Source organism: Lepisma saccharinum, chromosome 6 (genome assembly GCF_977018435.1).
Source record: "Lepisma saccharinum chromosome 6, izLepSacc3.1, whole genome shotgun sequence".
NCBI lineage: Eukaryota > Metazoa > Arthropoda > Insecta > Zygentoma > Lepismatidae > Lepisma > Lepisma saccharinum.
In genome coordinates this window covers 69,347,856-69,364,992 of record NC_139234.1, presented here as the reverse complement: position 1 = coordinate 69,364,992, position 17,137 = coordinate 69,347,856, and the positions used below count along the sequence as shown (strand labels likewise).

At 38.5% G+C, this 17,137-nt stretch overlaps 1 protein-coding gene across 2 annotated transcripts in view; it reads right to left on the bottom strand.

Moving 5' to 3' along the window:
* LOC145988847 (organic cation transporter protein) overlaps positions 1–11,421 on the bottom strand; it is an 86,716-nt gene extending 75,295 nt beyond the window's left edge. Inside the window, exon 1 of one of the 2 annotated variants that reach the window (XM_083124082.1) lies at positions 11,283–11,421. In XM_083124082.1, the coding sequence (XP_082980208.1) occupies positions 11,283–11,364 (82 nt within the window). In that variant the 5' untranslated portion in view covers positions 11,365–11,421. Of the gene's footprint in view, positions 1–4,324; positions 4,450–11,282 lie in introns of those variants that run through there. The other variant, XM_083124083.1, reaches the window with a different exon arrangement.
* Positions 11,422–17,137: the final 5,716 nt, after the last annotated feature.

The window sequence follows — 17,137 nt, the reverse complement described above, 5'->3', positions numbered from 1 at the left end:
CAAGCAAGAGATTTTGTAGTATTAATTGTTATATTAATGATATTTTCAGTCGAGTAGTCAATCTCTATCTGCTTGCTAATGGCTCCCATCTTGAAAAGAATCAGAAATATTGGATAATCTAAAATTTGACATATCTCGGGAACGGTGGCACTTATCAATGTCCGGCTTTCTCAGAAGTTTTCCTGCACTGTGAAAAAAGTCCCGTAATTGATCATTGGCCGATGTGGCCTTTCAGTGGCCCACCCAAGCCAGAAAATCTGATGCCACCACTGCTGTTTCGTTGTCTTTGTTATAACGAAACTCATGATCTATGATGCCACAGCTAAGCTCTGAACGAACGCTACTAGACTGCGCGAGGACTTTCTTTCGGCGAAAGATAGTGTAAAAAAAACTATAGGCGCTTAGCTAATTACATCTATTAAGACAGTCAAGTACTTGAGCAGATAACGACCAGCTTACTTCACTGACTGAAATGCAACAACGATATGTTATTGCTTTTGGATGGCTAATAACGAAGTTCAAACCAAGCTGTGTGTATTGTTTACCGGTATAAGCCAGTTTGTACGAGATAAGGCTGACTCAAGATATCATCAGGAGAGCCTGCCTGAATGAGTAAGACCTGTGTGGAAGGAAAACGCTTTTTTTCACTTGCACAACGGCTAATGAAGCTTTTATCAATTGTTTCTTTCCGATGGCTGTAGATATTAACTCATAATAAAGAATGTATGGTTGAGCTGATTACATTTCAAATTATGAAATAGGGATTCCAATGCAATATGTTGTGGTATTTAGGAGCATGTGTGCAACCATCCGGCGAGAGAGAGAGTGGACTTTAGTTGTGAAATGAACGAAAGGCTTTAAGGTTCAAACATTCCAGAAATCTGCGTTTACAGTCGAGATTTATTTTCCCACTCGTGCTTTTTATAGTGCAACCCACAGAAAAACTAATATCTGTAACTGACCTTCATGCCATTTCATTGAAAATGTTTTGCAAGTTCGTGGTGAAAATAAATGTGGCTCTGTATTATCTTGTCTTGACCCCCAGTCGAATAGTCTTAGCTCACCCAAAGAGAAAATTTCACAATTATTTAAAGCACAGGAAATATCTCTTCCTCCTCTTTCTCACTCATGCATACACGCGGGGATAAAGAGGGAGACAGGATTTAATTTTTGTTATTTAGCGTAGGTTTCCTTCCACTTTTGGTTAATCGCGACGATGATTATGAGTGATGATGAAATTGATGGACACTCACAAGGAATACCGATGCGCAGGTCTGGATCCGAACCCGGGGCTCTCTGGTATCGTAGCGCGCTGTTCTAACCACTCCGGCACGGAGGTCGGCTGAGGGCTACAGATAGACAAGGAATAGAGAGAATGAATGAGAAAGAAGAAGTGACTCAAAGAAATAAAGTAATAAAAGGAAACAGATGGGAAAGAGAAAGATAAACAGAACGAACCACAGAGAATACAAGAAAGAAAGAGATAGAAAAGGAAGAATAGAAAATGAATTAGAGAGAGAGAGAGAGAGAGAGATAAATGGATAGGGAAAGAGGAAGAGGAATGTTGAGAGGGAACTAGAAAGAGAGATATTGGGGAGGGGGGAGAAAAAGAAAGCTAAAAAAACAGCCATGGCCAAACGAGTCAGACCTCACCGAACAGAATTCTCTAATGGCGCCATTGTTACAATATTTCGTTTAAACCAAAAGTTCATTTTACTTTTTATGTATTTGATTTCCATATTTCTACCGGTTAGAACGAAAATAGGATTGCGAGGTGGCCTTCGTGGAAGGTTCCGTTGCAGCAATCGCCGGAAGAGACCCTCGCCTGTACAGTCACCAGCAATAAAAATGGGACAGCTATATCCTGTGATACTCACTTCCCTGCAAGGCATTATGTGTGTTGCCTAACTCTACGGCGGTGTAGAACTTGACATTGAAATTTTGCTATTAAAATACACCTATCATCGCAGAGTTAGGTAACGCACATAACGCCTTGCAGGGAAGCGAATATTTCAGGATAAGTGTCTCATTTTTTGCCGGTGACTGTACATTGATATACTGGTAGGAGAAACTCAACTTTCGATAAAAGCTTGCATGCAAGCAAGAATTTGAATATGAGTCGGAACGAGCGACGAAGCGGAAATCTGGTTTTATGAAAAGGGATGTTACATTCACGTCTGGAGGTTCGTTTCCAAGAGGCACGTGTCGCTTGTCGCTTCGGTCTGAAAGCTCTCATAAAGATAAGTCCGATTTATTGATTCTTCCAAAGTTTTGGTCTCGGTATTGTCACCCTGTCTCGTTGAGCCGAGACAGAGACTTGTCTCGTTTCAGTACAATTTTTTTAAAAAAAAGAAAGGAAGAAAGAAACGTCTACAGGGATATCCGTTTATAATTAGGTGCCTTAAGTCACGCCATAAGTTCCTACGCATGTTTTAAGTTTAAGTTTGAGATTAAGGTTAAGATCAACACGTGTGATTTAGTTTGGTATTCCTGATTAGATGGTATGGTTGCCTTCAGCGGCTTAACTTGGGGGGGGGGGGGTGGAGTACATGAACATTATGTCCCAAGAGATTAATAAAGATATTCTTAAATTGTAAAATTGTTATGAACCTGAAAATTTGGTGGGGGTAAGTGCCCCCTCACTAAGTTACGCCTATGGTTGGGTTTCTCGGTCAATACAATTGAAACAAGCGGTTCACGTGGAAAACTAACGTGTGATTTGTTCGATTTGATATTTGTGTAAGAAATGACAAATCCAAGTTTCTCATAAATATATATCAAATCTTGTAGTCTCAAATCTGTAAAATAAATATGTTGATCCCTTCGATATTTCTGGCTTTTCCAAAATTAATATCGAGTGAAATTATTTCAATTATTTTCACAACATCTCGGAATTTTCGAAACTCGAGGAACACCTGTTAAGATTCACCGTACTACTCGTATCAAAGAATGGATTGAACATAGCGAGTCAACAGAAAAATTGCGTATTAGGCCTAATCTAAATGTCGTGTTCCGTGGCGGTTGGAAAAGTTTCCTTGAAGATATTGAATAGGTACCCAGCTGTCCTTTCGAAAATATTTATTAATTTAAATTCAATATAAATTTTGCTTTATTGTTCCCCTTTTGAAGTTGAATTAAACTTTCTTTTAGATTGCTTTATAATTTGACACGGCAAACTGTTCAAGTGGTAGGCTAAGCCAAAATTATACATTTCCTTTAACGTTTACGTGTTTTTTCTTTATTTTCTGGGATAATTTCAAATACACCAAGTTGTGACATATTATTTGGAATAAGGTTGTAATTGCTAAATATTACTAATTTCATTTGGTTATATTTTGTCGTTGTTCTACCTCTTGGATTCATCCCAACCATGAGGATGAATGATGAATAGTTGAGCTGGTGATGGGACAAAACACAACGATATATATCCATTCCTGACCGGGATACGAACTTAGAATATCCGACTTCGTAGTGCTTTGCGCAGACAACTGCGTCATAAAGGCCGGCTTATAGATTCTGGTCGACAGAAAATGAATGCTAATCAAGGGGTCCCAGGTTCGATACCATGGAGGCACATAGTCGTTCGGATCCCACTTTAAACTGTAGGTCCAATCCCGATTAACCTTGCTGTGCATAAAGTGGACTTAAAACAAAATCAATCAATCAATCAAAAAAATAATTCTATGTGCAGTGGGTTGCATAAATATCAATCAACGTGTCCATCCCATTTTCATTAATTTTCTCTTACCTACCACCCATCATTTTTTTAAAGAAATGGTGTCCTATTGATAATATTCATGCACGCCACTCTAGCATTACTCTATTCCATTCCTGTCTCCAAAATCTGGTCTGTTTGGTGGAGACTGATTTCCAGTGTGGTATTTAAGAAATTTCCAGTGGGGGGAAATTCTACTGACTGTCTAGGGACAGCATGACTTCAAGCCATATAACATATCCCCCCAATGGATAAAATTTAGCAAGCAGAGGGGGGAACACAAGTACCCAGAGGGGACGAAATCCCCCTATCCACCCTTACAAATACCACCCTGCTGATTTCACAAAACACGAAATGCTTAAGTAGATCATATCACTTTTGTCCCGAAATCTACTTGCGCCGATCGAAAAAAAATTAAGTAGTTTGGCGGTTTGAACCCCTGCATGCCCGTGCCATTTACGGCCCTGCACGAGACTGGTTTCACAACACTTCAAACCACGTGTGAGTTTCGGGAGAAGGAGATTTAAAGGATCGTGGCGGATATTCGTTTCATTCTGGGGGGATCACCAACACCGAACGAAGACAGCAAATCGTCTCCTGAGTACTCACCCAGATGGCCCATCAGCTCCTCCAAGTCCGTGTCCAGATCCATTTTCCCGGAGATGGAATCCTGATAACTGTCCTGTGCACTGCTTTGGTCTTGGAACGACGAACCCGACAATGTTTCGTCCCCAAATGACGCGTGCTGCGAGTTCTGTTGACTTGGAAACCGGCCAGGGTGAAACTTCCTCAACGCGCATGCGTTCGATTGACGCGTTTTCTCAAGACCCTATCTCGTAGTTCGAAGGCTCAGATTAGATATTCTCATGTTGATGTTATCTACATTGTAACTGCAATGAAAAGTGTTCATTGTTGGTCTGGTTTAAACCTCGGATCAGCTGCAGTGTCATATTCGTCTGTTAGCTGCAACGTTGTAAAGGCAGTGGCGGTCCGTACTATAAATATTTAGTTATCTGAAAACACGAATAATTAATTACGAGTATAAATATAATGGGAGTACACAGAATGGGCATAGGGCTCGAACGGGTCCTTCGACCACCTCCCCCCCTGAAAATTGTCATAGCTATTTGATTTCGTTACAGGGTCATTCCATGTCAAATCAACTAATTTTAAAGTAATTGGTTGTATGACCATTTTAGAAAAAAATCATTTTAGTACATACATTTGAACATGTTTCTAGATATCAAAACCAATGTTAAAAGAAAATCCTGTCCTCAGTTCCCCTGGGGCTGCCATTTTTCCAACATGGTACGAGGGTCACTATTTATATTTTGAGCCTAACAATGAAAAAACAACAATTTGGCATTGAAAACTGCTTTATTGTTTTTCGAAGTATTCTCCTTTATGGTCAATACACTTTTGCATTCGTTCGAACCATTTGTCAAAGCAGTTTTTCCAATCTTCTTGAGACACCTCCATAATATGTTTTTTGAATGCATCAACGGCGTCTTCCGCCGACGAAAATCGTTGTCCACGCAATTTATTCTTGACATTCGGGAACAAGAAGAAGTCATTGGGTGCCAAATCAGGACTGTACGGCGGATGACCCATCAATTCGATTTTTTGACTGTTCATAAAGTCGGTTGTTAGACGAGATGTGTGACGCTGGCATTGTCTTGATGAAGAATGATCCGACGGCGTTTGTTTGTTTTCCGTATTTGACCGAAGACCTCTGGCAAACAAATTGTTGTGTACCATTCAGAGTTGACCGTTCTACGTTCCTCTAAAGAAACAGTTGCCACATGACCAGTTTTCCCGAAAAAACAGGCGACCATTTGTTTCGATGTGCTTCGAGCGCGAACAACTTTTGTTGGATTGGGTTCATCTTGAAACACCCATACAGTCGACTGCTGTTTACGTTCCGGCTCATATGCATACATCCATGATTCGTCACCTGTTACAATCTTATATACGTCTTTTGAAGCACCACGATTGTATTTATTGAGCATTTGTTTGCACCAATTGACGCGAGCGTCTTTTTGAGTTTTTGTCAAATTGTGTGGGATCCAACGAGAACATATCTTTCTCACAGCTAAATGCTCATGTAATATTTTACATATGCTGGTGAAACTAATGCCTATGGTTGCCTCAATCTCACAGTATGTCACATGACGATCTTGCAGTATTAGGTTTTGCACAGCATCAATGTTTTCTTGAACAACAACTGATTTTGGACGACCTTCGCGAATCAAGTCGGTGAGCGAATGGCGGCCACGATTAAATTCGTTATACCAGCGTTTCACAGTGGCAAAGGATGGGGCTTCATCGCCAAATGTGGAAGTATGTTGCACTCTTGTCTTGATAATCCACGTCGAAAATCGTAAAAAATCATCGCACGAAAATGTTCACGAGTTAATTCCATTTTATTGTTGTCGCGCAATCTCCAAGGCAACATAAACAACACAAATGAAGCTATTGACAAAACATTGAAGTACGTTATGGTCAATAATGCCAGACGATTCCGTGCAAACGTCAAATCGCGCCTAACTTCAATCAGTGTTGCCAAGGCTCAAAATATAAATAGTGGCCCTCGTACGTACATTACTTTTTTTGCTCATGTAGCAGTTTACAGAAACCTTAATATCCCGAAACCTACTAGAGCTATAGACCAGGAACAAAATTCATTTTCTATCTAATGAAGTATACTTTCTATGATATTTAAATATGTATTGTTCAAAATTGCATCCTAAGTACGAAAATTATGGTGGGAATTTCGGTAACAATAGTTTTAAAATTGGATTTTTAAGCGATTTTTTTTAAATGAAGGGGTTTAGTCTAAGGCTTAAAGTTTTCCATATGTGTAGTGTCTCCAAATAAAACATCAGTGACTAAAAGTGGTAAACGTTGTAAGTGCCAATAGCGAAAGTGTTGGGAAATCGCATCGTTCAGCCCGTAAGAACGTGCACACTAGTGACCTCTTTACACGCCCTTTGAACTACTTAGAGGGCTACCAGCCACATTTCACGTTTACCACATTATAAAGCATGGCACATTTCACAGTTTAACGTGAAAAACGGTGTTTGAATTATTGTGGCACTTACAGCGTTTACCAATTTTAGTCTTCAGTTCTTAGAAATACAATACAATAAAATCCTTTTTTACAGCATGGGCTCAAACATTTCCGTTTATGTAATTTTGACAGTTTTCAGGATTAAATATCTCAGATGGGTCCTCATGAAAAATTCTGAAATTTGGCACAAAGGATGCCCTGCATGAACGTAACTCACAGTAAAAGTCTCAACTTTGAGACTCAACACGTTAAGCCAATATGAGGTAGCGTATACGACCTAATTGGTGAAGTTGCGGAGTAGGGTTAAGCTACATGCATACATAGAATAATGAAACCTTTTCTTTTTCTTTTTTTAATGCTGGGTTTAAAAGAGCCTCAGAAAATACCTATAGTAACATATGATTTTAATACTTGACTTACTGAAAATGAAATTACAAAGTATGACAATTGGAAGGTCTGCAAAATGTTTGATTTGTTTGCTACCCACGTCCAGTTTGTGCTGTCATCGCCAGTTTCATACTCATTCTCTTTGTCAAATGAGGAACAATTCCTTGTTCTTTCACTAAGTTCGTACTTACTCTCACTAATGGTCAGAAACCCCCAGTTCATCACATAATATTTTTTCTTGACTTCGTGGTAGCAAACAAAGTGATAATTCTGACCTTTTCAATATTAATTTTTGTTAAATTACATTTTTCTTTTAACATTTCAATGAAATGATTGTACTGTCCACGTAATGGATTGTCACATTTGGCTTCTTTTTCTTAATTTCTAATACTCTCTGAAAAATTGAAAAGCAACTCTCCAGTTTCCTTTCCACTTCTTGTATTATGCGAATAGTTTTGCGAGGAAGAGAACTTTATTGTTTTTCTGTAATCAGCATCCTCAGTTTTGAAACAGGAAATTTATCGAAATCAGAAGAGCCTTCATCTACGAGTTCCTTCAGTGTTTGTTGGGTTGAGACATAGACATCATCATTTCCATTCTGGCATTTAAGTGAGTCACTCTCTCCAGAGATGAACATTTTACCATAACATGTTGGGCATTTTTATTTACCTGGTAAGGCTTACTTGGTCTTTTTTGCCTTATCACGTGATGCAATTTGATTGAATAAATTCCCTTAACTTTATCTTTAAATAGTATTTCAGAAGATCACAACATACTTTACCATATGAAAAACCTTTTTCAATTATATTATTATTATTATTATTATTATTATTAGTATTCCTTAAACAATTATGTTATTATGTTTGAGACAGGAAAAGCTGGAAAAAGAGGTCTGTCTACTAAAAAGGTATGTGTAAGCCCCCTCCTCACTTTCAAAATTTCTGGGCACGCCACTACCTACTTTTAAGCTGCATGCACTACTACATTTAAAAAATCACTTGCTGACACCTGTGTTCCAGCAAATAAAATGTTGAGGAAACTCACAATTTTGGAGTTGACAGCACCAACTGGACGTGGGTACAAAACAAATCAAACATTTCGCAGATCTTCCAATTGTTATACCTTGTAATTTCAATTTTCGTCGAGTCAAATATTAAAATCCTATGTTACTATATTTTCTCAGGCTTTTTTAAACCCAATTTGTCTGCATGTAGCTTAACCCTACTCCGCAACTTCACCAATTAGGTCACATACGCTACCTCATATTGGCCTAACGTGTTGAGTCTAAAAGTTGAGACTTTTACTGTGAGTTACGTTCATGCAGGGCATCCTTTGTGCCAAATTTCAGAATTTTTCATGAGGACCAATCTGAGATAATTAACCCTTAAAACTGTAAACATTCCATAAACAGAAATATTTGATCCCATGCTGTAAAAACGGGTTGCTTTTCTAAGCACTGATATTTTATTTGGAGACACCCTGCAGGTAGGTCTACACATATGGAAAACTTCAAGCCTTAGACTAAACCCCTTCATTTAAAAAAAAAATTGCTTAAAAATCCAGTTTTAAAACTATTGTTACCCAAATTTCCACCATAACGTTCGTACTTAGGATGCAATTTTGAGCAAAACATATTTAAATATCATAGAAAGTATACTTCATTAGATAGAAAATGAATTTTGTTCCTGGTCTCTAGCTCTAGTGGGTTCCGAGACTACATGAGAAAATAAAAGTAATGTACCATGTTGGAAAAATGGCCGCCCCAGGAGAACTAAGGACAGGGATTATTTTTTTTACATTTGTTTTGATATCTAGAAACATGTGCAAATGTATGTACTAAAAATGATGTCTTTCTAAAATGGTCATGCAACCACCATTGGATGATTTGGTATTAAATGACCCTACAGAAAACAGAAAGCTTGTTAAGAACAGAAATAAAGTTAATTTATTTAGTATTCGAACAGAATAACCATAGTAAAGACATATTTTACCATGGTTCCACAGATTCCAAAATTCAAGAAGTTATAGTTATATGTGAGAGGTTACACAACAAAAACTTTATGAATAACATTTTCCCCTAACTTTTAAAGTCTTTTCTTGAACGAGGTGTGTAAGAGTTAATAGCACAATACAATAGCTATGAACTCCAGTACATGAACTGTACGGAAAAAAATGGAAACAATGGAATACTCACTCATCTGGTGCTTCGAGTAGCGAAGTCTGCCCGTTTATATAAAAAATAATAAATATGGAATAAAATTAGTTTGTTTTTACTAGTTTTTATTATTAGTTATTATTGTAAAATAACAATTATAACTGTAGTAATAATAATTATTGTTATTATGTCTACTAATTAAGTTTTAACAATGTCCTGAACCCCCCTCTCCTACAAATATTTCTGGCGACGCCAATGGTGCCCAGGAATATTAAAGAGAACCTCGACTTCTGTTACACAGTCCATGTTATAATTTACCGTCATCCGATCTTGTCTTTCTTCCTTAGGAATACCTGGTCAAAGACACATACAAAACCCCGTAACACCTAAATTTTCCTAACAGCCTGGTTCGAATACCGTACTGGGTGTTCTTCCTGAGTGTCCCTTCACCAAATTCATCATATCATCACTCGACCTCATCGTCGCGACTAGCCAAAAGTAGCAGAAAAGCGGCACTACATAAAGTTAACCAAAATGTTGTCAAAAGTCCAACTTAAAGTAATTTTGGCACAAAATTTATTCTCAGTAAAACTCCTCAACAGCTACTTGAGTGTTAAAGCCTGTCTAGTTTTCAGCGGCTCGAGTCCCATCGCTGCTGTTTTCTGGCTTTCGAGACCTTGCTAGAAGGTTGAAACGTAACGTTTAGTTTATGTTTTAAAATAAAATAAATTCTGCCTTGGTCAGCATATTGAGTTTTTGGTAACCATTAGGTACGCGGGAGCCGAAATTTACCCTAAAAACTACCTTACACCCCGATAGGAAATTTTGGACAAATTGTTGGTGAAATAGCAGGGTTAGATATCGTATAACATACAAGTATGATTACTCCAACAATAAGTGATGTAGTGATGAGCTTCCACTTAGTAAAATCTAGACTGAATTTTGCAGACTAACGAGGCTCTGACGACTGAACTCACAACCAGTATAATCCTCTGTGTGGCTAGACTGCACAATCGACCCTTGTGTTTTACCCTTTGAAAGTAAAAAAGAAATATTGTGCGCTAATAGTACGTATTTAAAACTTCGAATTGCCACTGTGCATTTCTAATTTGAATTTACATTTCTATGAAATAATAAAAAAAAAATACTACTACATTATTTGCCATAGCTGGTTTCCTTGAACCTAATCCATGTTGTAAACACACAGTATTGCCATGTCAAACTTTGGTTTTCAAAGTGAATATAGTCTATATGCGAATTTCTACTAGGATTCAACTTTTTTTAAATCATATTTTCATTCGTATTTTTTAATGTTTTTATTCAAAGGGACTCTATAGAAAAAGGCGGGGTCGCGGTAGCGGTAGGCGGCGGTAGTTCAATTACCCCAGGGGCGGAGCCCGGAATCGGGACGGTAATTAATACTACTTTTTTCCCAATTCCAATTGTTTCCTCACCTTACATTTCTGGAATCCTTGATTCATACCCTTTCCAACGATGTATCATACATATTTCTATTAAGAAGGGTCGATTCGACATCCTTACTCTCTGTGTTGTGTGCTTTCCATGTATGTTTGTGGTTGACTTTTCATCCACGTTATCTGTTCATCACTCATTCTTATTGTAGCAACTAATCCGTGAGGTAGAACAGCGACGTAAACTAATGAACATAAAGAAAGAAAATAGTAAAATGGAGTATGTGTAAATGTATATAAACTTAATACCACTTTCAGTATTTAAGTTCGGTGCATTTTTTTAAAAAAAATATTTATACTGAAGCTGTTAGGAGTTCTGTAGTTATTCGTAACGTAAGTTATACAGCTTTAAGTGTAATCTTTGTCGTGAATTAAGTTCTAGTTTTCTTTAAATGTAGAAAACGTATATTTCAAGTAATCGCAATTCACGATGGTTGGGAATTTGTATATGTTGAACTTACTGACTAGGTTATTTAAAATTACCAATAATATAAAATAAAGGATCTTCTGCACTTTTTGTGGTGAATGGAATTCCACAGGTATTTCCCACGCACTGATCTTCCATCACAGATAACAAGATACATTTTTATGAATCACAAACATCAAAAAACATACTACACAAAGGAGCTTTCGCGACATTCTATGTAATAGGCAGATGACGAAGATTGTACACTTTAAGCTTGTAATGGGGCAGCTAGCGTCATCAATATTAACAATGTTAACTAAAATATAAAATTATCAGTCGCATTAATTAATATAAATACATTCTCCTTCAGTTTATAATTATTTTACTTTGAGCACACCATAAACCAGTTTTCATAAATAAAAGCAAAGGAAGTGCATTCGTAATATTTTAGTTTATTTTAGATCGGTTTAATAAAACTCAGTGGATTTGCAAATGACAATTTATAACTCTATACTAATTCACAAACAAAATTCTGTAAGAATTAACACGAGAAATGATTTTTTAAAAAAACTACTCCATACCAGTAACGACAGCAAACAGTGGCGCACGCAGAGGGCGGCTGATGGAGCTACAGCCCCCTCCGAAATTTTGATGAAATACAAATTTTCATGGCAGATACGAAAGTGGTAAATGCAAGCTTCCCTTAAAATGAACCCCGGTCCTCATTTTTGTTTGTAAACAACTTTTTTTTAAAATGAATGTTTATTTGTATTAGTTAGTACCATGCTCTCCTAGAACGAAGTTATACTATATTCAACAATTTAATTCCAGACCCCTCGCCCAAAAGAAAAACTGCGGACGCCAGTGACACCAGATAAAAGTGACTAGGTATGAGTATGTAGATTTTTGAAGAAAACTTTTCCTTTTGCATTGCATAATGGCTACAGAATCCAGAATCACTACGGAGGGTGGGGTGGAGGTATAGTAGAGATAATGTGATTAGCACCACTCTCCGGCCAACTCCTGTTGACTCGCACAGAAACAAACACGATGTTTGCCCCCAGGTACTCATTGATTAGATGAATGAATGAAATAAAAATTTTGGGTGCATTAGCACTTAAGCTATTTGCACACGTCACATTTACGGGGTCTAGCCGCTTCATAACTGAAATCAATACATGTTACTGAGTACTGAAATCTCCTTACCTATATTTGAAAGCTAAGGCTGTAATGGGGCACTCAGTACACATGACAAAACACAGCCCTACTAAGGATTACACAAACTGTAAATCCAGACGCCAGAACCTCGTTGGCCTGCAACATTGCCATTGATTAGAGGCTGGGTGATTCCCATACTCATCTTATACAGCGACGTTGCCAGAAAAATTGCCACCTGTAACGTTCACCATGGGATTCGAGCCCTGCTGACATGGATGGGGACGGCAACATTTCCTGAGGAACAAAACGTGCATATTTACTTCTGGTTGTTTTCTGGGGCGAACTGATCGACTGGTCCTCCCCCCCCCCCCCCCGACATGGCAACTTCCATGATATAATGATAAAGGTAGTGAGCTGATATTTGGTTATGAACCCAGTTGCCAAAGATGCTATTTCCCCCACGAGCGACTCGCGACGGCTTTAGCAACTTGGGAAATGTATGTACGAGCGTCTAGGGACAGCCTTAGCAACTTCGAAATACGTGCTAATAGCACCAAACCTGGCCTGCCTAACCTATCCACGTAGGCACATAATAGCAGAAATAAGCATATAAATAGGTTAGGCAGGTTAAATTTTGTTTATTTAAGCTATTATGTGCATGTATTGTCTGCTGTGCAGGGTATGCTAACAGCACTAAACCTAATCTACCCAACCTATTCACATGTCTACATGTCTATTTTTGATATTAGATGCATACGCGAATAGGCCAGGCAGGTCAGGATTAGTTCTGTTACCATCTCCAAGTTGCTATAGCTGTTGTTAGCGGCTTGTATTTTCCTACAGATACACCTCTATGTCACTATGGCCGGATCATAACACTGTCGCAAGAAGACGAAAATTGAATAATCGTCAAATAAATTCTGAGACAGGAATAACGAATGAATGCAAAGAGAACCGACATAAACACATGTTACAGTGGAACCTTGAACTCGAACCTCAACATCTCGAATTCCTTGATAAGTCGATTTTTTTGTAATCCCCTTGAATTGTCCATAACACTCAATACTAATTTTACCTCAACAACTCGAATAAAACCTTGATACAGTTTATGGGATGCCGTTCGAGCTCAATAACTCGAAGGTAGACTATGGAGAACCTCTATGAGTCGAAGTTAAATTCTAATCACCTCTATAACTCGAGGTTTTAGTGGCACGGACCTCAATAAGTCGAAGTGTAGGGTGCTTACGTACAATGTCAGGTGATCAACAATCGTAAATTGATGCTACGTACGTTATAGGCATACGTAGTGCCGACGTTCAGAAGGGTCAGTAAACTTTGGACCTCTATAACTCGAATTCGTCGATTTTCGCCCTCAATAACTCGAACCTTGGTAAGACGAAATCCTTGATACCTCGAATTTTTTCTCCCCCCCCCCCCTCAAGTTATCAAGGTTCCACTGTACTAGAATACTAGTGAAACCACAGACAAATTAGTCTGTGGTGAAACGTGAAAATATGTACTAAAGTATACACCAACAGCAGTAACACCGTAATTAGACGAAGGCGAAATTGGAGAAAAGTTTCCCTTCACGATCTCAACTTAGGGCATTGATTTCCCGACTTCTCGATATGCTGATGCTTTCTACAAGTGTCTGAAATTCTGGAAAGTATCAATTTTTAAATCAAGAAATGCAGTCACTTCAGGGAATAATTACTGTGTAGATTTCGAGATTTACAGGCCAGGGAAATTTTGAACATTTCTTGTTTCCTCATCCAGAATGTCTGGATTTTACAATGTGTGCAATAAAATTCTGGGAAGTATCAATTTTTAAATCCAGAACAGTCACTTTGCAATAATAGTATGTAGATTTCGAAATTTACAGGCCAGGGAAATTTTGAACATGTTTTGTTTTCCCATCCAGAATGTCTGGATTTTACAATATTTATCAATAAATGTTGTTTGGCAATGTAATAAAATACGTGCTTAATTTTGCGTGACGTTTTATTTTTTCCCGAGCTTGCCAACAGCTGACTAGCCTGTCCGCCTGTTTGTGCGAACGTGGCAACGCAGAAAATCCCCAGCCACATGGCAGCCAACGAGGAGACAGAATTTGGTCAGAAGGAGGCAGAACGTTCTGCGTTCTAATTGCACACCGCTTCTTATCGCGGCCCGACTGTAGTCCTTGACGTCAGGCGTGACGTCGCGGGCGGACAGATCGCTCTACGCTCCGGTTTCGCAGCCGAATCAAAGCAGTAATTATGGAAAAAAAAAAAAAAAAAAAAGAGCCGTAATTATGCCCAAAAGCTAATTGGGAGTGAATTCCCCGACTTAGGATCCGATATAACGTATGTCCTTACAGTTGGATTACACAGCCATTTACGCACACATTTTATCGGTAGTTTATATGTCGTCACATTCCTCTGTGAAACATTAGGTTTCATGTAAAATTGGTGTTAATACACCTAGTAATGCATTTTGTTAGGGCAGAAAGAAAAATATACGTTTAATGCGTTAATTAATAATAATAATAAATGATACTTATGAAGTCGTCTGTTTCAGAGGTGAGGGACGAGCTGTTTCACTTCAACTTTTTCTATTTGTTAACTTTGGTTCTGCTATTAATATTCACTTCTTCGTTAACTTTCGTCATTCGGATTACAGTTCTGAGTCTTATGACTCTTTGAACAACACTTGGAGGAATGTGTGGAAGTTCTGTGTGTATTATGTCACAAACACGTTTAACAACTTTCGACCTTAAGCAAAAATTCTTAAGGTCATGGAATTGAAGAAAGTGGAGGTTCATTTTCTTTATGTCGGTAAAAAAGGAATCAGTGGGATGTGAAAGTCCTCCTCTAGATAAGAAAGACAGCCAGTTATGTGTCTCCTTAGACGAACTCTCTGCTTCTGCGTTCGCTGTTAATTCTGGGTGATTTCTATGCTCTTTGAACGCTATATATCCTGCTATGTAACGCAAACCTTCCTCTAGCATGTTTAAATAGTTTGCCAAACGCTTTTCATTGACACCTTCAACGTCTGCAGATTGACTGATTATTTGAAATTCTTCAGAATCTTCCTGGATTAATTCACAGTCGTCCACATTGCTCAGGTTCTGTGTATTTTGAAGTAACTCACTGCAAAGCTCAGATGAAATGGAGATGTCGTCATCTGTAACTGAAACATTGGCGTCTCGGTTTGCCTGAACACTGGCACTTAGCAGCAATTTTCTCATTCTGTATTTTACATCGAGCGTAGTTGGATGGTCATACTGCCTGCCTATGGAACGTATGTGGGATAACAAATTTTCCAGACAGTCTTGATTAAGTCTGCTTGTCAATATGTATCGCACACGGTAAACATCTTTTACATAGTCAAATAAGCCGAATAATGACGTTACTGATATTACTATACCTTCCTGAAATGGGAGCAGATGGTTTGCATTAATTTTTCTCATTCCCAATACGAGTAGCAGCATCTGTCGGAGAACCTGTGTCTGTTCACTTAAACGATTTCTGAAACCGCTTCTCAGTTGCTTTTTGAAATCAAAGGGGAGACGAGAATTCAAGACATCGAAAAATTTGTCTACAGCCAGGAGAAAATTTGCTACATTATTTTCTTGTGGAAATAAAAAATGCACAGCTGTCGATACACTTTCAGAAAAAAGTTCAGTGGCGTATCTCACGCGCTGTTTGTTTGTTCCGCTTACATTTAAGTGGCTTTCACGCAACTTATGGCACATGCGAATTTCGTCGGAATCAATCTCCACAAGATTTACCAATGCCTGTTTTGTCACCGTGCACTCGGTTCTCAACACAAACCCCTTCGACAAAAAAAAATGTTCCTTAACAACTTTACCATATGAGGAATGTCTGCGAAGTAGTAAATATTTCTGCTCTTGCACACGGATGTTCACAACAAGTATTGTTAATAGTTATGCCAAATTCGTTTCACAATCTTCTAGTTACACCAGAAAGATCACATACCGAGGTAACCACAATTAAACCAGCTCTTTCCAACTGCTGCACAAGATTAACAAATAAAGATTTGGTGAGCCGAACATAAAAAAAGGTAAAGTGTTCCCCTGTGCTTAGCACCACGCCATGAAGGCGTATAGGGGGTGTGGGGGTAACGCCCCACACTTTCTTGATCCGGTCGTGAGTAGGGGTGATGTGATCAGCACCACGCCCCTGACCGCCTTTACCCCCCAGGGTTTCCCCCAGGTACCCATGTTATCAAAATTATAATAAATAGGCTCCTTCCAATTTCCCACAAGTCCAGTTGCCATCACAATTAACACCTGATCACACGGGCCATAAATGTTATCAGTTTGTTTATCGTAGCACGCCTTACGCAAAATTTTCGTTTCATCAAACACAAGTACACAGAGCCTCTCCATGACATTCATTGATTCCACATTCGCTTTTAATATTCGGAGGACTTCCGTCAAAAGTCTTGGGTTGCACTTGATCGATCAAAACCACCGACGAAGAGTGCTTACACTGGGGAGGGGGTGATGTAGTTTCTCTCTAAGGAAAAGGTACTTTTTTTTACTTAAACTCCAGAGCGACAAAGCAATTGTCATGTCTTCTGGATTCCAGTGGGTTTTCCATTTGCAGTTGAGCAAATAGTCGATCTGGCCTGGTAAGAAACACTTCTGTAGGATTCCTCGAACTTGATTGAAGATGATTTTTCGTTGTTTAATGGGATTAAGTGTTTTCCGCAAAGTCGAAAGTTGTGCTGTAAGTGTTATGTTTCGTAACTTTCCTTCTTTCAGTTT